Genomic DNA, 26,183 nt, shown 5'->3' on the forward strand with positions numbered 1-26,183 from the left:
AGCAAACAATGACAACTTAGAGAATTGTGTGGTGAATCTCTCATGCACATGGGCACCTGGGGCCATAAACTGTAAAATTGGGGCGTATTTCCTTGCCCACAGAAGTCAATGGCTGTACACGGGTATAGGCTGGTACTTGTATAAAACACACCCACACATTATGCAGACTGTCTTCATCCAGGTTTGTATGTTCCACACGCATGCATGTTTTTAAAAGTATCGGCCTATACCTGTGTACAGCTGTTGAGGTCTATGGATCAGTGGCGGCTGGTAATCAAATTTTTTTTGGGGGGGGGGGGGCGCAAACGGAAAAAAAAAATTGCAGCCTCACTGTGCCCATCAAATGCAGCCACTGTGCCATGCCATCAAAACGCAGCCACTGTGCCATCAATTGTCACCACTATGCCATGCCATCAAACGCAGTCACTGTGCCATGCCATCAAACACAGCCACTTTGCCATCAATTGTCGCCACTGTGCCATGCCATCAATTGTCGCCACTGTGCCCTGCCAGCAACTGTCGCCACTGTGCCCTGCCAGCAACTGTCGCCACTGTGCCCTGCCAGCAACTGTCGCCACTGTGCCCTGCCAGCAACTGTCGCCACTGTGCCCTGCCAGCAACTGTCACCACTGTGCCCCGTAAAATGCTGCCACTGTGACCTGTAAAATGCCCCCCCCTGGCACGTACCATTCTGGGGTCAGCCGTGCTTCTATCGTCCCTCGATGTCCCTCGTCCCGCCCTCGATGACGCTTCAGCCAATCAGGTTACCGATTACCAGAATCAGATTACCTGATTGGTTGAGACGCCCGTCAGTCTTATCCAAGGAACACACCGCCGGTACGTCCCGAGAATAAGCATTCAGGAAGCCGACTACAGCCTCGGGGCTGTACTCGGAAAGTACACACACAGCCAACCAGCTGCCGTTATTCAGCTGGCTGGCGCTCAACATCCGGCCAGCTGAATAGTGGGCGGCAGCGGCGAAAATATATAGATTCGTACAATGCATGAATCTATATATTTTAGTGGCTGTGCGAGAGCCAGAGGGGGCGACGCTCCGGCGCCCTCTATGGACGAACCGCTCCTGCTATGGATGACTGTTTGCAGCACCTGGGCAGGAAAATACGCTTGAATATTTCATTCTAAAGCCCAAGTGCCTGTGTGTACGATGCTGAAATATACTGAAGCCAAAAGGGTCAGCATTTAGGATGATTTTCCGGCCTCTTCATCACTGCTGTTTCCTGGAGTGACACAAGAAATGGTAGAAGGAACCACAGAGCAAAGCGAGGGACCAGGAGATTGACCCTACAAGGAAGTGGTGGGTTCCTCAGCTGGTTGTTCAGAGGAGGAGGTAGCGGGACAGGTATTTACTATGATTTTTTTTTTTATAAGAAGAGTTTGTACTCAGAACTGGATTAAAGCGATTGTAAATGCTTACATACACCCAGTTAAAATGGGTTGTAAACTCTCTTTTTTTTTTTTTTTAACCACTTAAGACCCGGACCTTTAGGCAGCTAAAGGCCCAGGCCAGGTTTTGCGATTCGGTACTGCGTCGCTTTAACAGACAATTGCGCAGTTGTGCGACGTGGCTCCCAAACAAAATTGGCGTCTTTTTTTTCCCACAAATAGAGCTTTCTTTTGGTGTTATTTGATCACCTCTGCGGTTTTTATTTTTTGCAATATAAACAGAAGTAGAACGACAATTTTGAAAAAAAATGCAAATATTTTTTACTTTTTGCTATAATAAATATCCCCCAAAAATATATAAAAAACACTTTTTTTCCCCCTCAGTTTAGGCCGATACGTATTCTTCTACCTATTTTTGGTAAAAAAAATAAAAATAAAAAAAATCGCAATAAGCGTTTATCGGTTGGTTTGCGCAAAATTTATAGCGTTTACAAAATAGGGGATAGTTTTATTTCATTTTATTACATTTTTTTTTCTACTATTAATGGCGGCGATCAGCAATTTTTGTCGTGACTGCGACATTATGGCGGACACTTTTGACACATTTTTGGGACCATTGTCATTTTCACAGCAAAAATGCGTTTAAAATGCATTGTTTACTGTGAAAATGACAATTGCAGTTTGGGAGTTATGTTTCACCTAGTGTGTGTTTACAACTGTAGGGGGGTGTGGCTGTAGGTGTGACGTCATTGATTGTGTTTCCCTATAAAAGGGAACACACGATCGATGCAGCCGCCACAGTGAAGAACGGGGAAGCTGTATTTTACACGCAGCTCTCCCCGTTCTTCAGCTCTGGGGACCGATCACGGGACTCCAGCGGCGATCGGGTTCGCAGGCCCACGACCCACGGCTGGGCACTAGCACAGGACGTACCTGTACGTGCATGTGCCCAGCCGTGCCATTCTGCCGACGTAAATGTGCAGGAGGCGGTCCTTAAATAGTTAAATAACATGTCATACTTACAGTGGTACAGTTCATTTTGCACAGAGTGGCCCCGGTCCTCTTATTCTGGGGTCCCTCAGTGGCGCCGGTGGCTCCTCCCCACATCGAGTGTCCATGTTGGAGAAGGCTCTCCTAAAGGTGGACACCCGTGCGGGCGCACTCCTGAGTCCTGCTTCTGTGTCGATTCACACAGAATGCAGGACTTGCCCCCGGCGCTACATCATTGGATTTGATTGACAGCAGCAGGAACCAATGGCTGCGCTGCTATCAATCTATCCAATTAGGACACAAGACATGGGCTAGAGCTGGTGTGCTTGTTCCCGGCCGGGTGATGACAGCGTTCAAGTAAAATGGGGGGCTGCAGCACTACAGAAAGTTTTTTACCTCAATGCATAGAATGCATTAAGGTGAAAAACCATGGGGATTTACAACCCCTTTAACCACTTGCTTACTGGGCACATAAACCCCCTTTGTGCCCAGGCGAAATTTCAGCTTACGGCACTGCGTCACTTTAACTGACATTTGCACGGTCGTGCGACGTGGCTCCCAAACAAAATTGGCGTCCTTTTTTGGTGGTATTTGATCAACTCTGCGGTTTTTATTTTTTGCGCTATAAACAAAAATAGAGCGACAATTTTGAAAAAAATGCAATATTTTTTACTTTTTGCTATAATAAATATCCCCCAAAAACATATGTAAAATATATTTTTTTCCTCAGTTTAGGCCGATACGTATTCTTCTACCTATTTTTGGTAAAAAAAAAAAAAAAAATCGCAATAAGCGTTTATCGATTGGTTTGCGCAAAATTTATAGCGTTTACAAAATAGGGGATAGTTTTATTGCATTTTTATTATTTTTTTTTTTTTTTTTTAATTTTTAATTTTTTTACTAATGGTGGCGATCAGCGATTTTTTTCGTGACTGCGACATTATGGCGGACACTTCGGACAATTTTGACACATTTTTGGGACCATTGTCATTTTTTACAGCAAAAAATGCATTTAAATTGCATTGTTTATTGCGAAAATGACAATTTTCCCCACAAATAGAGCTTTATTTTGGTGGTATTTGATCACCTCTGCGGTTTTTATTTTTTGCGCTATAAACAAAAAAAGAGCGACAATTTAAAAAAAATATATATATTTTTTACTTGTTGCTATAATAAATATCCCATTTATTTTTTTTAAAAAAAACTATTTTTTTTCTCAGTTAAGGCCGATACGCATTTTTCTACGTATTTTTGTAAAAAAAAAAAAAAAAAAATATCGAAATAAGCGACTGGTTTGCGCAAAAGTTATAGCGCCTACAAAATAGGGGACATAATTTTTTATTATTATGTTTTTTACTAGTAATGGCGGCAATCTGCGATTTTTATTGGGACTGCGATATTGCGACGGACGTATCGGACACTTTTGACACAAATTTGGCGCCATTCACATTTATACAGCGATCAGTGCTATAAAAATGCATTAATTACTGTATAAATGTGACTGGCAGGGAAGGGGTTAACACTAGGGGGTGAGGAAGGGGTTAAATGTGTATCCTGGGTGTGTTCTAACTGTGTGGGGGAAGGGGGGTGACTGGGGGAGGTGACCGATGCTGTGTCCCTATGTACAAGAGACACAGATCGGTCTCCTCTCCTCTGACAGCACGTGGAGCTCTGTGTTTACACACAGAGCTCCACGTCCCTGCTGTGTTCCCGACGATCGCGTGTACCCGGCGGACATCGCGGCCGCCAGGCACACGCATCGGGTCCCCAGCTATGCGCCGGGACAGTGTTTACCCGCTGCGTGCCCCCCAGTGGCGCGCGCGGGTAATGCTTTCAAATGACGTCCAAAGACGTCCAGTTGGCACCTGAGAGATATACATTACCTGCTAGAGTCCGGACTGTCCAGATATCAAACAACAAAGTCACTTCATTCGAGAAAGCGAAATGCATCTGTGGAATCAATAGAGAAATATTTTTTTTTACACAGAATTCTATACATACTAATGTGCAGGACAAAAAACAGCATACTTTCCCACTGACTGCTACCAATGTAAGGGGGGGGGGGGGGACAGCTCCCCAGACTGCTACCAATGTAAGGGGGGCACAGCTCCCCTGACCGCCAACAATGTAAGGGGGGCACAGCTGCCCTGACCGCCAACAATGTAAGGGGGGGCACAGCTGCCCTGACCGCCAACAATGTAAGGGGGGGCACAGCTGCCCTGACCGCCAACAATGTAAGGGGGGGCACAGCTGCCCTGACCGCCAACAATGTAAGGGGGGGCACAGCTGCCCTGACCGCCAACAATGTAAGGGGGGGCACAGCTGCCCTGACCGCCAACAATGTAAGGGGGGGCACAGCTGCCCTGACCGCCAACAATGTAAGGGGGGGCACAGCTCCCCTGACCGCCAACAATGTAAGGGGGGGCACAGCTCCACTGACCGCCAACAATGTAAGGGGGGGCACAGCTGCCCTGACCGCCAACAACGTAAGGGGGGGGGGGCACAGCTCCCCTGACTGCTACCAATGTAAGGGGGGGGGGCACAGCTTCCACGGGCACTACTAATGTAGGGGGGGGCACCTCTCACCTAGTCGCCAATGTAGCATCAGTGGCCAGGTGAGAGGTGTGCCCTTATGTTAGTTGTTGATGGGAGCGGTGCCTCCTTACATTAGTTGTCAGTGGCAAAGGTGCCGCCTTACATTAGGAGACCAGGAGAGAAATTTAATAAAAGTAATAGTACAGAAAAAAAAGTGGTGTTAATAAATTATTTCCCTTTTGAGTGTCAAATATAGAAGGCGTGCCACAAGAATATTTTTTTTCATTAGGATGGCTACAACTTACCGATCACTTAGTATACCATGAAAAAAACTTTTGTAGGGGTTCCCCGAGACCTGAAAATTTCAAGGGTTCCTCCACAATTTAATAAAGGTTATGAAGGATTCTCTAAAGCAGGGGTCTCCAAACTGTGGCCCGAGGGCCAGATGCGGCCCTTTGCTAGCCTTTATCCGGCCCTCAGGGCTTTATTCTCCAACAAGGGGGCACTTTTCCTTCCACTGATACCAATGATGAGATACAATTACTCCTACTAATAGAGGCATTACTCCTTATCCTACTGATCGCAAACTATGAGGACATATGTATTCTCACCAATGCTGGGCCTGGGGTTTTTTTCTGCCCCCGCTGGCCACAATCTGGCCCTCCTAAAGGCTGAAGAACAATAAACTGGCCCTTTGTTTGAAAAGTTTGGAGACCCCTGCTCTAAGGCATGGGTCTTCAAACTACGGTCCTCCAGTTGTTCAGGAACTACAATTCCCAGCATGTCTTTGAATGTCAGTGTGTTACAATGCCTCATGGGATGTGTAGTTCTACAACAGCTGGAGGGCCGTAGTTTGAGCATCCCTGATCTAAAGTATTGTTATTTTTTTGAGTCAACTTTCCAGATGCCGTCTGTGTGTTCAGCAATCTGCACCCCAGTAGCCGACTTCCATAAGTTCTGTCCCCAGAGGAGTTGGGCATCTCACTGATGTGACATATACAATAAACAGGAAATGGGATACACACACACTATACAATTTTCTTTAGATTATTTTTCCCCTTTAGATTTACCAAAACCGTAGACTACGAGGTCAAGCCTAAACACTTTGGGCTAGATTCAGAGACAGTTACGGCGGCGTATCAGTAGATACGCCGCCGTAACTCTGAATCTACCCCGTCGTAAATTTAAGCGTATTCTGGAAACCAGATACGCTTAAATTAGGCTAAGATACGAGCGGCGCAAGTCTCCTACGCCGTCGTATCTTCGGGTGCATATTTAAGCTGGCCGCTAGGTGGCGCTTCTGTTGATTTCGGCATAGAATATGCAAATGAGCTAGAAACACCGATTCAGAAACGTACGTGCCCCTGGCGCATTTTTTTTACATCCTTTACGTTGGGCTTTTTCCGGCGTAAGGTTACTCCTGCTATATGAGGCGTATCCAATGTTAAGTATGGACGTCGGGACAGCGTCAAATTTTGCGTCGTTTGCGTAAGTCGTTTGCGAATAGGGCTTTGCGGAAATTACGTTCACGTCGAAAGCATTGACTATTTGCGACGTGATTAGGAGCATGCGCACTGGGATACGTTCACGGCCGGCGAATGCGCCGTTCGTGAGAAACGTCATTTACGTGGGTTTTTTTTTTTTTTGCTGAATAAAGACATTGTTTCAAGGAGTGCGGCAGTCCAGGAATTTTCTCTATCTTAAGTGGGGTCACGTTTTATTTACATAAAACACGCCCACCTCTTAACAATTTGAATTTGGCGCGCTTACGCCGGCAGATTTACGCTACGCCGCCGCAACTTACGGAGCAAGTGCTTTGTGAATACTGCACTTGCCTCTCTAAATTGCGGCGGCGTAGCGTAAATAACATACGCTAAGCCCGCACAAATTTACGTCGCCCTACCTGAATCTAGCCCATTCTATTTGTATGCAGTCAGGCAGGGCCTTGCACTACATAGTTGAAGGCAAATCTAAAAGGAAATCAAACAAAAGTTGTTTATTATTGCGCAATAATTTTTCAAACGTCTTTTTTGGGGGAAAAAAAAGTTTTGTCAATTAAAAAACAACAAAACAGTAAAGTTAGCCCAATTTTTTTGTATAATGTGAAAGATGAAGTTACGCCGAGTAAATAGATACCCAACATGTCACGCTTTAAAATTGCACACACTCATGGAATGGCGCCAAACGTCAGTACTTAAAATTCTCCATAGGCGTCGCTTATTTTTTTTTTTACAAGTTACAAATTTTAGAGTGCTAGAATTATGACGTCTTTGAGCGGGAAGTGGTTAATATTGTGAATATGCAAGGGCATGCTGACTCCTTCACAGACTATGGAGTCCTATTGGTTTTACATTTTGTTTCCTACCCACTTTAACCACTTGAGATCCGCGCTATAGACAAAAGACGTCTACAGCGCGCTCTCAAGTGCCGAGTGGACGTCTTTTTCTGTGCATTACCCGCGCGCGCCACTGGGGGCGCGCAGCGGGTAAACACTGTCCGGGCGCATCGCTGAAGAGTCGATGCGTGTACCTGGCGGCCGCGATGTCCGCCGGGTACACGCGATCGTCGGTAACACAGCAGGGACGTAGAGCTCTGTGTGTAAACACAGAGCTCCACGTGCTGTCAGAGGAGAGGAGACCGATCTGTGTCCCTTGTACATAGGGACACAGCATCGGTCACCTCCCCCAGTCACCCCCCTCCCCCCACATAGTTAGAACACACCCAGGATACACATTTAACCCCTTCCTCACCCCCTAGTGTTAACCCCTTCCCTGCCAGTCACATTTATACAGTAATTAGTGCATTTTTATAGCACTGATCGCTGTATAAATCTGAATGGTCCCAAATTTGTGTCAAAAGTGTCCGATATGTCCGCCGCAATATCGCAGTCCCAATAAAAATCGCAGATCGCCGCCATTACTAGTAAAAAAAAAAAAATCATAATTCTGTCCCCTATTTTGTAGGCACTATAACTTTTGCGCAAACCAGTCGCTTATTGCGTTTTTTTTTTTTTACAAGAATACGTAGAAAAATACGCATCGGCCTTAACTGAAAAAAAAAAAATAAAAAATAAAAAAAAATTGGGATATTTATTATAGCAACAAGTAAAAAATATATATATATTTTTTTAAATTGTCGCTCTTTTTTTGTTTATAGCGCAAAAAATAAAAAACGCAGAGGTAATCAAATACCACCAAAAGAAAGCTCTATTTGTGGGGAAAAAAGGACGCCAATTTTGTTTGGGAGCCACGTCGCACGACCGCACAAATGTCAGTTAAAGCGACGCAGTGCCGGAAGCTGAAATTTCGTCTGGGCACGAAGGGGGTTTATGTGCCCAGTAAGCAAGTGGTTAATTAAAATCTTATTTTTCAATGTGTGTTTACAGGATTGGAAATTAATAAAAGGTGGCGTTCTTTAACCGCTTCCCGACCGCCGCATGTAGATATACGTCGGCAGAATGGCACGTACAGGCACATTGGCGTACCTGTACGTCCCTGCTTTTCCGCGGGACGGGGGTCTGATCGGGACCCCCCCCCCCCCCCCCCCCGCTACATGCGGCGGTCTGATTCCCGCGGGGAGCGATCCGGGACGACGGCGCGGCTATTCTCTTATAGCCGCTCCGTCGCGATCGCTCCCTGGAGCTTCCCCGTGCTTCATTGTGGCGGCTGCATCGATCGAGTGATCCCTATTATAGGGAGACTCGATCGATGATGTCAGTCCTACAGCCACACCCCCCTACAGTTGTAAACACACACTAGGTGAACACTAACTCCTACAGCGCCCCCTGTGGTTAACTCCCAAACTGCAACTGTAATTTTCACAATAAACAATGCAATTTAAATGCATTTTTTGCTGTGAAAATGACAATTGTCCCAAAAATGTGTCAAAATTGTCCGAAGTGTCCGCCATAATGTCGCAGTCACGAAAAAAAAACGCTGATCGCCGTCTAGTCTGTGGATGCGGATGAGACAGCACGTTCGAGTGCACCTCCAAGGTTTTCGCAAAGAACCGTGAATGTAAGCAGACTATTGATTAGTAATCTTTATCTTATGTACACGAAGGCATCATTGCATGGCTCAATCTGCATATTATTCTCTACAGGTTAGTCATGACAGGCCAACATCACGATCCTCGCGGCGTGGCAAAAAGCCAGAAAACACTGAAATGGACAAAGCTATGAAGTCCTTCATTGAAGAGATGGACCTCCTTTTACCATTTCCCGCCCGGCCTATAGCCGATTTACGTCCAGGAAGTGGTTCTGAAATCCTGACAGGACGTCCATGGACGTCCTGCAGGATTTCATGCCGTGCACGGCGATCGGTGATGCGGGGTGTCAGTCTGACACCCTGCATCTCCGATCTCTGTAAAGGGCCTCCGGCGGAGGCTCTTTACCACGTGATCAGCCGTGTCCAACCACGGCTGATCACGATGTAAACAGGAAGAGCCGTTGATAAGTATCCATCAGTGCCACCCATCTGTGCCGCCCATGAGTGGCCATCAGTGCCGCCCATGAGTGCCCATCAGTGCCGCCCATCAGTGCCGCATACCAGCGCCGCCAATCAGTGCCACCTCATCTGTGCCCGTCAGTACTACCTCATCGATGTCCATCAGTGCCATCTCATCAGTGCCGCCATATCAGTGCCCGTAATTGAAAGAGAAAACTTACTTATTTACAAAAAAAATTAACAGAAAAAAATAAAAACGTAATTTTTTTTCAAAATTTTCAGTCTTGTTTTAGTTGTTGGCAAAAAACAAAAAATAAAAATCGCAGAGGTGATCAAATACCACCAAAAGAAAGCTCTATTTGTGGGGAAAAAAGGGCGCCAATTTTGTTTGGGAGCCACGTCGCACGACCACGCAATTGCCATTCAAAGTGCGACAGTGCTGAAAGCTGAAAATTGGCTTGGGCAGGAAGGTGCGTAAGTGCCCTGTATGGAAGTGGTTAAAAGACAGGAGAGTAAGGATCCATTCTGTGATCCAAACAACCCCAATGCGTCCTTTCTGAGGACAATCTGTCACACACTTCAAAACATACCAGCAGAGAGGCATGTGGAAATACATATGGGTATATAGAATTATGTGGAGGTATAATAACATAGATTTGTGCAATGCATGAATCTATGTTATTAGACTCAGTGGCGGTGAGAGCCAGAGGGGACGGCGCTCCAGCGCCCTCTATGGACGAACCGCCACTGACGGAGATCTTCTTGATGCACCGATGTGATCTAGCCATCCCTGGCCAACTTCTCAAAGCCTGAACGACACCCAGACTGAAAAGCTAGGGGTCCATTCCATCCGGTGAGTGGGGACACAGGAGGGAGTTTTGGAGCACGACTGCACTTTAATTTTGGAGCACATAATATATTAACATTTTTGGACTTTTACGAATTGTTTATGAATTGTTGCATTTAATGTCTGCATTTTATTTTATTATACTTATTTGCGAGCGCTGCATTTCTTACTAGTTATCCATATGGAGATTGCTTCAGCAGTTTTATGCGCATTACCTTTAGAATTGAGGGGAGTGGCCAATTGCACACGGTGGCAGAGTTTGCACTCTTTATTTTTGTATTCGGCACAAATATATAAATCGCCGACATCCTATTGAGGCTCGGTTCACACGTGTGCGACGCGCAATTCCTGCAAATTTACTGCGGACTCACACAGCAGTTCTCGCTGCCCTATGTGAACTGCTGGGAGTGTCAATACAATGTTAATAACACCCCCATTTCAGCTTGTATAACACACTGCAAAGTGACAGTTCGGACATAAAATTGGATCGCATAGGTGTGAACACCCATGCCATCCAAAAAAAAAAAAAGGGTCATGTGTGCGTTTGGACCGAATATGATGCGATATCAGCCATACTGTCTGTATTCGCAAGGCGCGGCCATCTCATGCGATTTGTACTGCGGTGCGAATTACATGCAATCTTGCACCACACACAAATTGTGAGTTGGGACTGAAGAAGGACTGCACATTGTTGCGATTCACATTTTTCTGCACTGGATTTTTTAGTTAAATAATTTAATCAAAATTTATTTTTTTTACTTTTTAGGTCTTGCACATATTTCTTGTATTAAAGTGGAGGTTCACCCAAAAACTCAAATTTTTAACCTTAGATTGGGCCTAATTACGGGAAGCAGAATCGGGTGTTTTGGTTAAAATCAATGCAGTACTTACCTTTTTTGAGATAGATGTTCTCCGCCGCTTCCGGGTATGGGCTGCGGGACTGGGCATTCCTACTTGATTGACAGCCTTCCGACCGTCGCATACAGCGCGTCACCAGTTTCCGAAAGTAGCCAATTGTCGGTGCGCAGGCGCCATATAGCGCCGCACCGACGTTCGGCAACTCGTGACGCGCTGTATGCGACCGTCTGAAGGCTGTCAATCAAATAGGAATGCCCAGACCCGGAAGCGGCGGGAGAACATCTATCTCAAAAAAGGTAAGTACTGCATTGATTTTTACCAAAACACCCGATTCTGCTTCCCGTAATTAGGCCCAATCTAAGGTTAAAAAAAAAATTTCGGGTGGACTCCCGCTTTAAGAACGTATGGTTATTGGTGTTTTTTTTTTTATAATTGCTTCTTTTCTTTATTATGACAAATTACAACACATACACAAGAATAAACAAATAAAAAAAAACAACACAAAACTTAAAAGAAAAAACAGACCAATATAATATACACTACCCCCCTCCTCAAGAGGGCCCTCGATTTGTTTTTTACTTCCCCTTCCTTCCTTCCTCTCTCCCCTCCTTTCTCCCCCTAAATCAACCCTCCATCTACAGGAGAGAAAGGGAGAAAAGAGGGAAACCCTTTATTTGGCCGCTAGCGGGGGGGGTTAAAAGAGCCCGTGTTGCGGCGTTTCAGCAGCGCTGCCCATTCATTTCAATGGGCAGGGAGCGGTGTACACACTGCTCCCAAACCGCAACAAATATGCTGCTTGCGGGACTTTTTCCAACGTCCTGCAAGCGCACCGCCCTAGTGTGAAAGCACCCGGGCTTTCACACTGGGGTGGTGCTACAGGCACCATTTTTAGCGCCCAGAGGCAATTCAGTTCGCATGTGCTGCGCTATATAAGTTTTTCACTCACTCACTCACTCACTCACTAAAACACCTGAAAAGGGTCTTCATGATACTACAGGAGATTTACAGCAGCTTTATCACATTATTTATAATTGCACCACACTTTACCACTTGATTTACTTGTAGTCCATAGGCGTGCGCATAGGGTGTGCCAGGTGCGCCCAGGCACACCCTAATCACCCTGCGCACCACAGATTCCCCCTACTGCCTAGGTTCCCCCCTCATTCCCCTTGCAGTGCTGCCAGCTTCCCTATTCTCCTCTCCCTCTGGCTGTTGCTGCAGGAATGTTTTAGGATGAGTGGGGTAAGGGGCCGATAAATATGTAACTTACCGGCTCCTTGCCTTTCATTGTGAGTGATCGGTAGTATGTGTTTGAGTTTTGGGGTGCACACCCTAATGCAATAGGCTGTGCACACCTATGTTGTAGTCTATACACCGAGTATCACAGAAGTTAATTTCCTTTTCTTTTTTCACTATTATTTCATTGTGCCACGTTTCCGAAACCGCATGCAGAATTGTGCATTCCTGGAACGCTTAGGTGAGAATACAGTGGGGTTTTGTACATTCTTAGAATGCACTGATGTGAACGGGCCTTTAAAGGGGAGTTCCAGCCTTTTTGTAGCTGCTGACTTTTAATAAACAGGCACTTACCTGCTCCACGGTCCAGCGACGTGGCCACCTGGAGCTCCGCTCCTCTCCCCCCCTCTCCGCTGGCGCCTCCATTCACTCTGTGGGCACCCGACCGTGACAGCTTTCGGCTTCACGGCCGGGCACGCACTGCGCATGCGCGAGTGGCGTTGCGCTCCCCGAGTGGACAGGCGATCTCCTGGGACCTGTCACCTGTCCAGGGAGATCGCCTAGAGGGAAAGGCCGCCTAAGGCAAGAGGAGAAGCCGCTGAGGCGGTCCCTGAGCGGAAGGAGGAAGTGGGACAGGAAGTCCCATTCCTACCAAAGCCCCCAACTGCACCCTTCACCAAAAAATGACATGCCAAATGTGGCATGTAAGGGGGTGAGGAGTGATTAAAGCAGAAGTTCCACTTTTTGGTGGAACTCCGCTTTAAGCTTGCTGCATCTTTCAACCGTGTGTATTTATTTATTTTTTCCTTGCACGTATATTTCCGCACTTCTACTCCCCACAAGTGCGACATGCATTTTATTATTTTTTGGACATTGCGTAAACGCATCGTGGACGTGGCCTAAAACAAATGTAATGCAGCCACAGTCACCACTTTATCACCAGTGCAGACAAGGCAGCAGAGGGACCCGGTGTCCTGCCGAGAAAGGTCCCCCGGTGAATAATGCCCCCCCCCCCCCTGTAAGGCATAGGCTCAGCATTTGCACAATACGAACCACAACGGAGCCGCCGAAAAAAGCCGAAGATGAACAGCTGTGAGTCAGCTGTACACAGCGCCTGCGCAATGACCACGGCACTGTGCCAGACGCTGCCGCACTTTCCCGATGCAACTTTGCAAGGGGTGGGTGTATTACTGTTATTTGGTGTAAGGGCGGATGGCTACTGAAGAGGCCGAATTTTAAATTGATGGGCAGAGCTGATAAGTTGGGGGTGGTTTTAGCAATAAACGACACGTTTTTGCGGGCCGTGTTTAACCACTTCAATACTGGGCTTTTATACCCACCTCAATACCGGGCCTATTCTGGCACTTCTCTCCTACATGTACAAATCATCATTCTTCTGCTAGAAAATTACTCAGATCCCCCGAACATTATATATGTTTTTTTAGCAGATACCCTAGGGAATAAAATGGCGGTCATTGCTACTTTTTATCTTACACGGTATTTGCGCAATATTTTTTTGGAAAAAAAAAAAATGTATTTATGGTTTCATGAATTAAAAAAAAAAAAACAACAAAACAGTAAAGTTAACCCAATTTTTTTGTAAAATATGAAAGATGATGTTACGCCGAGTACATAGATACACAACATGTCATGCTTTAAAATTGCGCACACTCATGGAATGGCGCCAAACTTTGGTACTTAAAAATCTCCATAGGTGATGCTTTGAATTTTTTTTACAGGTTACCAGTTTAGAGTTACAGAGGAGGTCTCGTGCTAGAATTGTTGCTGGCACCCTAATGCACGCGGCGATACCTCACATATGTGGTTTGAACGGCGTTTACATATGTGGGCGGGACTTACATGTGCCTTTGCTTCTGAGCGCGAGCTACTGGGGACAGGGGCTTTTTAAAAAAAAAAAATTTTATTATTTTACTTATTCTTACACTTTTTTACATTTTTATTTTATCACTTTTATTCCTATTACAAGGAATGTAAACATCGCTTGTAATAGAAATAGTGTGTGACAGGTCCTCTTTATGGAGAGATGTGCGGTCAATAAGACCCCACATCTCTCCTCCAGGCTAGAAAGCATGAGATCGTGAAATATTTCACCCATCTCATGCTTACTAGCCGCAATCGCATTGTTTACTTCCGGGTACCCGGGTGTGACGTCATCACATTGCGCCCGGGCCTCCGACGGTCATAGAGATGAATGGTGACCATCTGGTCACCAGTCATTTCTACGCTTCCCAGCTGGCGTCAGACGATTCTTTCTCCGGGCCCCCGATGGTACGGGAGAGCCCAGAGAAGCACCGTAAGGCGGCGGGTGGGGATGTCCCCTCCCGCCGCCTATAAGAACGATCAAGCGGTGGAACTGCCGCTATGATTGTTCTAATCGTGCACAGAATTGCCTGTGTTGTAAAAAATCCTCGGACCTGTCAAAAAAAAAAATAAATAAATAAATAAAAAAAATCGGACCCCATCACTTCCGGTGCTCCTGCGTCAGGAGCACAGCTGATCGCGGGTCCACGGCGCATGCGCAGATGCTTTTTTTGGTCCGTGAATATCCTAGACTGGGGTAGGCGGGCAGAGGCGGATCAAGCTAAAATCAGAGACTCGGGTGGGCGGGCGGAGGCGGAGCAAGAGTTTTAATGACATTATCGGAAGCACCGCCTGCAGCCCCGTCCCTAAACACACACTAGCCTGCTTGGTCCAATGCTTTTTTTTGGTCTGTGAATATCATAGACTGGGGTAGGCGGCCAGAGGCGGATCAAGCTAAAATCAGAGACTCGGGTGGGCAGGGCGGAGGCGGTGCTGCCGATAAGGTCATTAAAACTCTTGCTCCGCCTCCGCCCGCGTCTTTGATTTTAGCTTGATCCGCCTCTTACAACACCGACACAAAATAATGATATCTGAATGATCCCTCTAGCTGCACCCATCATTCAGATATCCCCTCACAAAGCCCAGGACGTCATATGACGTCCACCCAGGATGGGAGACCCCCCTCTGTGGACGTCATATTACAATGGGCGGGTACTGAAGTGGTTAAACAAGTGATGGGCGGGTTTGCACAACCTAATTAACTCACTAACAAAGACGTGTCGTTTATTGCTAAAACCACCCACAACTTATCAGCTCTGCCCATCAATTAAAAATTCGCCCTCTTCTGTGGCCATTCGCCCCTTACACCAAATAACAGTAATACACCCGCCCCTTGCAGAGCTGCACGAGCATCGGGAGCGTGCGGCACAACGTCGTGGTCATTGCGCAGGCGCTGTGTACAGCTGACTCACAGCTGTTCATCTTCGGCGGGTCCGTTGTAGTTCGTGCTGCGCCGTAAAAGGGGGGGGGCTCATTATCCACAAGGGGGGGGGTCATTCTCGGCAGGACACCGAATGTAAACACAGGAAGAGGCACCACAAAGTTTGCAGAAACCTCCAGCACTCTCCAGGCTCCATACAGGAGCCCTCAAGGCTGTCTCTGGAAATAAACTCAGCTTTGTAGCAGTCCTGGCAGAGAAAGAGTCCATACACCGGCAGAGGGGCCACTTACCTGCATGGTAACCAGCCTATCAGCCTGCTATCACCAACCAGCTTCATCTGTATTGCTCGATCAGCTGACTGGGCGCCGCGCTGCACTCTGGGAGGAGAGAAGTGTGGGCGGAAGTGCTGCACTGGGAAAGGTCTAGGAGAGCTTAGTGCATGAGCGAAGACTGGGCGCCGCGCTGCACTCTGGGAGGAGAGAAGTGTGGGCGGAAGTGCTGCACTGGGAAAGGTCTAGGAGAGCTTAGTGCATGAGCGAAGACTGGGCGCCGCGCTGCACTCTGGGAGGAGAAAGGTGTGGGCGGAAGTGTTGCACTGGCAATGGTCTGAGGGAGATTTACGGGGGGGGAGTGCGGGGCTAGCACTGCCTATGGATGGGTGAAGACTGGGCGCCGCGCTGCACTCTGGGAGGAGAGAAGTGTGGGCGGAAGTAGTGCACAGAGAATGTTGTGAGGGCGGAACCAGCTGCCCCTGTTATGGCGTGTAAAAAGAGAGAAATATTCCATTCTAATGAGCACTGACACAGACCACTGCACTCTGTGTTGCCCTAGCAGTACTCTACATATTTGTTTTCTTTCACTAAAGTGTTTCTTAAGGCAAAACTTGTGTTTCTTTTTCTTGGGTTAGAACACCTGCCAAGTTTTTATTTCTGTCTGAATCCCCGCTGAGGAGAATAACCCTCTGTAGGGGATCATTCACATGAACAGCAAGAGCCTTTCACCGCAAAAAAAATGGGCGTATCTCTGCGCAGGTATTTGCATTCAGCTGCCCATACAAAGCACTGACTGGGAACTGCTTTCATTCACATTGAATGCGGCTTTGAAATCGTGTGACTTCATCTGAAATCACTAGGGTTGTCCCGATACCACTTTTTTAGGACTGAGTACAAGTACCGATACTTTTTTTCATGTAGTCGCCGATACCGAATACCGATACTTTTTTTAAATGTCATGTGACAGTTTTCAAACCACAATACAGACTAAGGATATTTTCTTTAGAATTATGAAGAACTCTAACTCAAGACATTATAAAAGAGTAAAAATGAATAAAAATGTTTTATTTGCTTGTCACGCAGTAGTAAAAAACTCAAAGAATTTTCATAGAACATGTTGATAAATACAAAAAAAGTATTCTATTTAGGTATCGGGAGCATTTGCGCGAGTACGAGTACTCCCGCAAATACTCGGTATCGGTCCCGATACCGATACTAGTATCGGTATCTGGACAACCCTAGAAATCACCCAATTTCAAAGCCACATCAGTGTGACTTTGAAGACATCTGTGCGTCTTCATGCACAGGTAAGCTATATTACCAAAAGTATTGGGACACCTGCCTTTACACGCACATAAACCCTTTTTTTTTAGCAATAGAAGTTTCTGTTAAAGTCTGCAAAGTTAAAGTTCCATATAAAACTAGAAAATGCATTTCCTGCAGAAAATGCGTGGGAATGCTGAATAGTTGAATTGCTAACTGGATTGAAGTGAGAATCGGCATTCCCACTAATTAGCATCTTTTTAAAAGTAATTACCTTTTGCAGGAGCTGCCCCACATAATTTCTACCATCAAACATGCCTCCATCATATTTCCCCCCATCTTATTTCCCCCCCATCTTATTACCACCATCATTTCCCCCCCCCCCCCATCTTATTACCACCATCATATTACCACCAACAAACTGCCACCATCAAAAAACTGCCACCATCAAAAAACTGCCCCCATCACATGCTCTCATTGACTTCAATGTTAAAAAAAAAAGTGTTAAAAAGCGTAATATTTTAAATAGTAGAAAAAAAAAGTTGAAGAGCTGAACATTTTAAAAAGTTTAATGGTTTTAATATCTGAAAGTATGCAGAAGTTACGCAGAGCCAAAAAAACGTACGGAATAAAATTTCAATAAAAATTTAAGATAAATAAAAAAAAAAAACTAATAGTGGGACTGCTGAAGCATTCCCACTAAATATAAAACGGTTTTGTATTTTTTTTTTTTATTTAACAAAAAAAAAAAACTGCAGACGTGATCAAATGCCACCAAAAGAAAAGTTCTGTTTGTGGGAAGAAAAAAAAAATGATAAAAAAAAATGTCATTTGGGTACAGCGTTGTATCATACAACGCTGTACCCAAATGACATTTTTTTTATCATTGACCGCGCAATTGTCATTCAAAGAGTGAGAAAGCTGAAAGCTGAAAATTGGTCTGGGCAGGAGGGGGGTTTAAGTGCCCAGTAAGCAAGTGGTTAAGAAAAATCGTCTGTTATTCAGAGATCAAGAGATTTAAAAAACAACTCATGATGAATCCGCAAAATAAAAAAACTGACAATTTTTTTTTTTAAAGGAAAAAGCCTGACAGGTTCTAATAATCCCTCTCCCCTCCATCCAACACTAAAAATAAACAGGATTTTCTTTTATTTATAATGTAACAAATGGGGGGGGGGGACTATTGGTTTGACAGTTAAAGGGTTATAAATTAAAAAAATAATATATGATTTCTTAGTGAAAGGGTTAAAAATAACGAAATACTTGGGGTGTAATAACGAGAAACTGAAAAGATGTTATCATAAGAATAGAGATCTTTATTTCAGCCATGGAACTGAAAGGGTTAAATCTCATTCACAATAACATCTTCTCAAAGGAGCCGTGTCCCTATTAGATCCATATACTGATCCTACAGGCTGAATTCACAAAGTTCAAAAATAAGGACGTGGCTCCTTTAAGAAAAATTGGCAGTTATTCATCATGAGATTAAAAAAAAAGGTCATTGTGATGTCATAGCAGGCTGAGCCAATATAAACTGATGGCGGAGAGGGAAGAGAGCAAAGACAGCAGTAGCTGAGTATTCACTGACCAGTGAAGACGTGTTTCTAATCTCTCCTGAGATTTTTCTTGCGTTTGATTTCGATTTCATTGCGATTCGATTTCATTGCGATTTCTATTATTGTACATTTAAAGAGTGTTTCTTTATTTCTTAATAATGAGACAATTTAAATGTAAAAAGCTTTTTTCTCTGAAAAACACCAAAGAGAAAGCCAGCAAAGGAAGGGCAGCTATGGGAGGAGGTATCAGTGACCAGCCTGCAGATACCCCAACCAAAAAGCCCTCCAAAATGAAGAAGACCCGAGCATTTGTACGCAGCTCTTTCAGAGCCGTTGTTGGATGTTTCGGATTCGGCTGTAAAGCCAATGGACATCACCGGGATACCGACACCGAGATTGGTAAGTACTATGGATAGTGATCGATACAAAATGGATAAGTCACCTACACTCATCGATCGAAGGAACCTTCACCCCAAAATGATTCAATTTCATAGAATTTTAGAACAGAAGGAGATATTAAAGTGATTGTTAAGCCTCTATGTGATCTTTATATCCTCCCCTCTGTCAGATACAAAGCTGCATCCTAGTGCCTGTGTGTTATTTAAAAAAGAACCGGTTTCTACCGGTATAAAGCGGAAGGAAACCCAACTGTCATAACGGCTCACATGTGCGGCGTTATGGCAGTTGAAGATTAAACAGAGGTCAAGATGGATACATTGTAATACAAGTAGAAATGTTTTTTGTTGTTGTTTATAAAGCACAGGCACTAGGATGCAGCTTTTTTTGTGACAGAGGGGATGAACAGATCAGGGATAGTGAGAGATGACAGGCAGGGAGGGGGAGGAGACACAGGGAGAGCTGCAGATAGTAGCGTATGATGGAGACATGTACAGGGAGGGTGAGGGGGGAGGAGACACAGGGAGAGCTGCAGATAGTAGCATATGATGGAGACATGTACATGGAGGGTGAGGGGGGAGGAGGAGACACAGGGAGAGCTGCAGATAGTAGTGTATGATGGAGAAATGTACATGGAGGGTGAGGGGGGAGGAGGAGACACAGGGAGAGCTGCAGATAGTAGTGTATGATGGAGAAATGTACATGGAGGGAGAGGGGGAGGAGGAAACACAGGGAGACCTGCAGATAGTAGAGTATGATGGAGACACGTACATGGAGGGTGGATGAGGAGGAGACTCAGGGAGAGCTGCAGATAACAGTGTATGATGGAGACACGTACTGACTCTGGTGTCATAACTCTGCAGCCCTGATACATGGGAGTCAGTGCAGAGAGGGGGAGGGTAGAAACTGGTAGAATCAGTCAGATATTTCATGCACAGCACAAGCACTATAAAAGGCTTCAAAGGAACATAGGTCACCCCCCCCCCCCAATAGAGGCTGGGTGTTTAATAAGAAACAGAAGCACTGCAGATTACTCCCCCGCACATGAAAATTAAGAATCAGTTCCCTTTCTGACTTTTTATAGGAAGGCCACCATTGGTGATCCCCGTGTCCCTGTCATGTTGGGTTTATTAATTGTCCCTGGCATTGGAATTTTGAACTTTTCTCTGTATAATGTGAGGTTGTATAAAAAAATATATATATATAAATGTAGGTGAAAGTGCTAAACCTGATTCTTCTTTTTTTATTGCAGATGTGCGCAGTATTTACTGCAGAGACAGCTCACAAGGCAGGACTGCCCTAGTGAGCGAGACAGAATATGAACGTTACACGGAGGCTTCAGCAGAATGTGACGTTCACACGAAGACTTCAACAGAATGTGACGTTCACACAGAGGCTTCAACAGAATGTGACGTTCACACGGAGGCTTCAGCAGAATGTGACGTTCACACGGAGACTTCAACAGAATGTGACGTTCACACGGAGGCTTCAACAGAATGTGACGTTCACACAGAGGCTTCAGCAGAATGTGTCGTTCACACGGAGACTTCAACAGCCTGTGACGTTCACACGGAGACTTCAGCAGAATGTGACGTTCACACGGAGGCTTCAGCAGAATGTGACGTTCACACGGAGACTTCAACAGCCTGTGACGTTTACACGGAGGCTTCAGCAGAATGTGACGTTCACACGGAGACTTCAACAGCCTGTGACGTTCACACGGAGGCTTCAGCAGAATGTGACGTTCACACGGAGGCTTCAGCAGAATGTGACGTTCACACGGAGGCTTCAGCAGAATGTGAAGTTCACACGGAGGCTTCAGCAGAATGTGACGTTCACACAGAGACATCAACAGAATGTGACGTTCACACGGAGGCTTCAGCAGAATGTGACGTTCACACGGAGGCTTCAACAGAATGTGACGTTCACACGAAGGCTTCAACAGAATGTGACGTTCACACGGAGGCTTCAACAGCCTGTGACGTTCACACAGGGGCTTCAGCAAAATGTGACGTTCACACGGAGGCTTCAGCAGAATGTGACGTTCACACGGAGGCTTCAGCAGAATGTGGCGTTCACACGGAGACTTCAACAGAATGTGACGTTCACACGGAGGCTTCAGCAGAATGTGACGTTCACACTGAGGCTTCAGCAGAATGTGACGTTCACACGGAGACTTCAACAGCCTGTGACGTTCACACGGAGGCTTCAGCAGAATGTGACGTTCACACGGAGACTTCAACAGCCTGTGACGTTCACACGGAGGCTTCAGCAGAATGTGACGTTCACACGGAGGCTTCAGCAGAATGTGACGTTCACACGGAGGCTTCAGCAGAATGTGAAGTTCACACGGAGGCTTCAGCAGAATGTGACGTTCACACAGAGACATCAACAGAATGTGACGTTCACACGGAGGCTTCAGCAGAATGTGACGTTCACACGGAGGCTTCAACAGAATGTGACGTTCACACGAAGGCTTCAACAGAATGTGACGTTCACACGGAGACTTCAACAGAATGTGACGTTCACACGGAGGCTTCAGCAGAATGTGACGTTCACACGGAGACTTCAACAGAATGTGACGTTCACACGGAGGCTTCAGCAGAATGTGACGTTCACACTGAGGCTTCAGCAGAATGTGACGTTCACGCGGAGACTTCAACAGAATGTGACGTTCACACGGAGGCTTCAGCAGAATGTGACGTTCACGCGGAGACTTCAACAGAATGTGACATTCACACGGAGACTTCAACAGAATGTGACGTTCACACTGAGACTTCAACAGCCTATGACGTTCACACGGAGACTTCAACAGAATGTGACGTTCACACAGAATCTTCAGCAGAATGTGACGTTCACACGGAGACTTCAACAGAATGTGACGTTCACACGGAGGCTTCAACAGAATGTGACGTTCACACGGAGGCTTCAACAGAATGTGACGTTCACACGGAGACTTCAACAGTCTGTGACGTTCACACGGAGACTTCAACAGCCTGTGACGTTCACACGGAGACTTCAACGGCCTGTGACGTTCACACGGAGACTTCAACGGCCTGTGACGTTCACACGGAGACTTCAACGGCCTGTGACGTTCACACGGAGACTTCAACAGCCTGTGACGTTCACACGGAGACTTCAACAGCCTATGACGTTCACACGGAGACTTCAACAGCCTATGACGTTCACACTGAGACTTCAACAGCCTGTGACGTTCACACGGAGACTTCAACAGCCTGTGACGTTCACACGGAGACTTCAACCGCCTGTGACGTTCACATGGAGACTTCAACCGCCTGTGACGTTCACACGGAGATTTCAACCGCCTGTGACGTTCACAGGGAGACTTCAACAGCCTGTGACGTTCACACGGAGACTTCAACAGCCTCTGACGTTCACACGGAGACTTCAACAGCCTGTGACGTTCACACGGAGGCTTCAACAGATTGTGACGTTCACACGGAGACTTCAACAGCCTGTGACGTTCACACGGAGACTTCAACAGCCTGTGACGTTCACACGGAGACTTCAACAGCCTGTGACGTTCACACGGAGACTTCAACAGCATGTGACGAAGATGGGGGCAAGGTTACCAGAAAGGATAGGCACATACTAGTGGTAGGGGATTCAGTTATTGGAAGAATACAGAGGGCAATCTGTCACAAAGACCATTATCGCCAAACAGTATGTTGTTTACCGGGCGCTCGGGTTCGGAACATTGTAGATTGCATGGACATATTATTGGATGGTGCTGGAGAGGACCCAGCTGTCATGGTATATATCGGTACCAATGACAAAGTTAGAGAAAGATGGAGCGCCCTACAAAATGATTTCAGGGACTTGGGGGCCATATTGAAGAAAAAGGCCCCCAAGGCAATATTTTCTGAAATACTGCCTGTACCTCGAGCAACACCACAGAGACAGCAAGAGCTTATGGTACTTAACAAGTGGCTGAGGAACTGGTGCAGGGAGGAGGGGTTTGGCTTCATGGCGAACTGGACTGACTTTTCAGGCCGTTACCATCTTTATAGTAGTGACGGATTGCACTTAAATGGGAGAGGTGCAGCTTTCTTGGGATTGAAGATGGCCAAAATGTTGGAAGAAAAGTTAAACTAGGTGATGAGAAGAGGATGATTTGCTAGTATTCACTAGCAAATCGGGAGAGGAGAGGATCTTTATTTCAAGCCACAGGAATCCACTACGTCATCAATCTCTTAAAATATTCTCATAAGCAGCTTCTGAATCACCAGTAACCACAGGATCTTCCCAACAGCCCTCTATTTACCTTTCTGCAGCTTCTGAATCACCAACTATCAATGTAGCTGGACAAACAAGACAATTGTCTGTTTCTAGTCGAAGACTCAACAAAAAGTCTGAGGAACCCTCCCAGGGACCAGGTACGGCTGTACCAACACAGGTCCCTACACTGGTGGCGGCTGCCACTCCAGTAACCACAGGATCTTCCCAACAGCCCTCTATTTACCTTTCTGCAACTTCTGAATCACCAACTATCAATGTAGCTGGACAAACACGACAATTGACTGTTCCTAGAAGAAGACTCAACAAAAAGTTTCAGGGACCCTTCCAGGGACCAGGTACGGCTGTACCAACACAGGTCCCTACACTGGTGGCGTCTGCCACTCCAGTAACTGCAGGATCTTCCCAAAAGCCCTCTATTTACCTTTCTGCAGCTTCTGAATCACCAACTATCAATGTAGCTGGACAAACACGACAATTGTCTGTTCCTAGAAGAAGACTCAACAAAAAGTTTCATGGACCCTTCCAGGGACCAGGTACGGCTGTACCAACACAGGTCCCTACACTGGTGGCGGCTGCCACTCCAGTAACCGCAGGATCTTCCCAAAAGCCCTCTATTTACCTTTCTGCAGCTTCTGAATCACCAACTATCAATGTAGCTGGACAAACAAGACAATTGGCTGTTCCTAGAAGAAGACTCAACAAAAAGTCTGAGGAACCCTCCCAGGGGCCAGGTACGGCTGTACCAACACAGGTCCCTACACTGGTGGCGGCTGCCACTCCAGTAACCACAGGATCTTCCCAACAGCCCTCTATTTACCTTTCTGCAGCTTCTGAATCACCAACTATCAATGTAGCTGGACAAACAAGACAATTGTCTGTTTCTAGTCGAAGACTCAACAAAAAGTCTGAGGAACCCTCCCAGGTACAGCTGTACCAACACAGGTCCCTACACTGGTGGCGGCTGCCACTCCAGTAACCACAGGATCTTCCCAACAGCCCTCTATTTACCTTTCTGCAACTTCTGAATCACCAACTATCAATGTAGCTGGACAAACAAGACAATTGGCTGTTCCTAGAAGAAGACTCAACAAAAAGTCTAAGGAACCCTCCCAGGGGCCAGGTACGGCTGTACCAACACAGGTCCCTACACTGGTGGCGGCTGCCACTCCAGTAACCGCATGATCTTCCCAACAGCCCTCTATTTACCTTTCTGCAGCTTCTGAATCACCAACTATCAATGTAGCTGGACAAACAAGACAATTGGCTGTTCCTAGAAGAAGACTCAACAAAAAGTTTCAGGGACCCTTCCAGGGACCAGGTACGGCTGTACCAACACAGGTCCCTACACTGGTGGCGGCTGCCACTCCAGTAACCGCATGATCTTCCCAACAGCCCTCTATTTACCTTTCTGCAGCTTCTGAATCACCAACTATCAATGTAGCTGGACAAACAAGACAATTGGCTGTTCCTAGAAGAAGACTCAACAAAAAGTCTGAGGAACCCTCCCAGGGGCCAGGTACGGCTGTACCAACACAGGTCCCTACACTGGTGGCGGCTGCCACTCCAGTAACCACAGGATCTTCCCAACAGCCCTCTATTTACCTTTCTGCAGCTTCTGAATCACCAACTATCAATGTAGCCGGACAAACAAGACAATTGGCTGTTCCTAGAAGAAGACTCAACAAAAAGTTTCAGGGACCAGGTACGGCTGTACCAACACAGGTCCCTACACTGGTGGCGGCTGCCACTCCAGTAACCGCATGATCTTCCCAACAGCCCTCTATTTACCTTTCTGCAGCTTCTGAATCACCAACTATCAATGTAGCTGGACAAACAAGACAATTGGCTGTTCCTAGAAGAAGACTCAACAAAAAGTCTAAGGAACCCTCCCAGGGGCCAGGTACGGCTGTACCAACACAGGTCCCTACACTGGTGGCGGCTGCCACTCCAGTAACCACAGGATCTTCCCAACAGCCCTCTATTTACCTTTCTGCAGCTTCTGAATCACCAACTATCAATGTAGCTGGACAAACAAGACAATTGGCTGTTCCTAGAAGAAGACTCAACAAAAAGTTTCAGGGACCAGGTACGGCTGTACCAACACAGGTCCCTACACTGGTGGCGGCTGCCACTCCAGTAACCGCATGATCTTCCCAACAGCCCTCTATTTACCTTTCTGCAGCTTCTGAATCACCAACTATCAATGTAGCTGGACAAACAAGACAATTGGCTGTTCCTAGAAGAAGACTCAACAAAAAGTTTCAGGGACCAGGTACGGCTGTACCAACACAGGTCCCTACACTGGTGGCGGCTGCCACTCCAGTAACCGGAGGGTCTTCCCATCAGCCCTCTATTTACCTTTCTGCAGAAGCTTTAAGGTTCGACAATACATTGCCCAAACATAATCACCTGTAAAAAAAAAGTGTCTGAGATATTGGTGGTAAACAGCCTGCTAGGCCCGAAGGGAACCGAACCAAGCCCTCCAAAAGCTGCCTCATATCCAAAAGATGCCAAGAGTGTAAATGTAGACATTATGATTTAAAGGTTGATCAAAAATATAACACTCTAAAGGGAAAGGTAGAACAAAGGGGGAGTATGAAAGAGGGAGAGAGGGAGGAAAGGGGGGAGAAGGGAAGGTTGAAGGAAGAAGGGGGTGAGGGTTGGGGGGAACCCCCACACCCCTTCCTTACCCAGAACCTTCCATCCCCCCTACTTTCCTCCCTCTCTGCCTTTTCCATACTCCCCCTCCCCTTGCTCTACCTTTCCATTTAGAATGTAAGATTATTGATTAACCTTAAAGAATAATGTCTACAGTTACACTCCTGGCAACTTTTGAATATGAGGTAACTTTTTTAGGAC

General features: G+C 46.2%; 1 protein-coding gene across 1 annotated transcript in view; it reads right to left on the bottom strand.

Annotated features, from left to right (window-relative positions):
- SLC31A2 (solute carrier family 31 member 2) overlaps window positions 1-16,024 on the bottom strand; it is a 34,256-nt gene extending 18,232 nt beyond the window's left edge. Inside the window, exons 1-2 of the mRNA XM_040322977.1 lie at window positions 15,868-16,024; window positions 4,278-4,344 (exon numbers count right to left, since the gene is read on the bottom strand). Of these exons, the coding sequence (XP_040178911.1) occupies window positions 4,278-4,344; window positions 15,868-15,873 (73 nt within the window). The 5' untranslated portion in view covers window positions 15,874-16,024. The remainder of the gene's footprint in view (window positions 1-4,277; window positions 4,345-15,867) is intronic.
- Between the last annotated feature and the right edge of the window lie 10,159 nt (window positions 16,025-26,183).

This window comes from Rana temporaria, chromosome 9 (assembly GCF_905171775.1).
Source record: "Rana temporaria chromosome 9, aRanTem1.1, whole genome shotgun sequence".
Classification (NCBI taxonomy): Eukaryota; Metazoa; Chordata; class Amphibia; order Anura; family Ranidae; genus Rana; species Rana temporaria.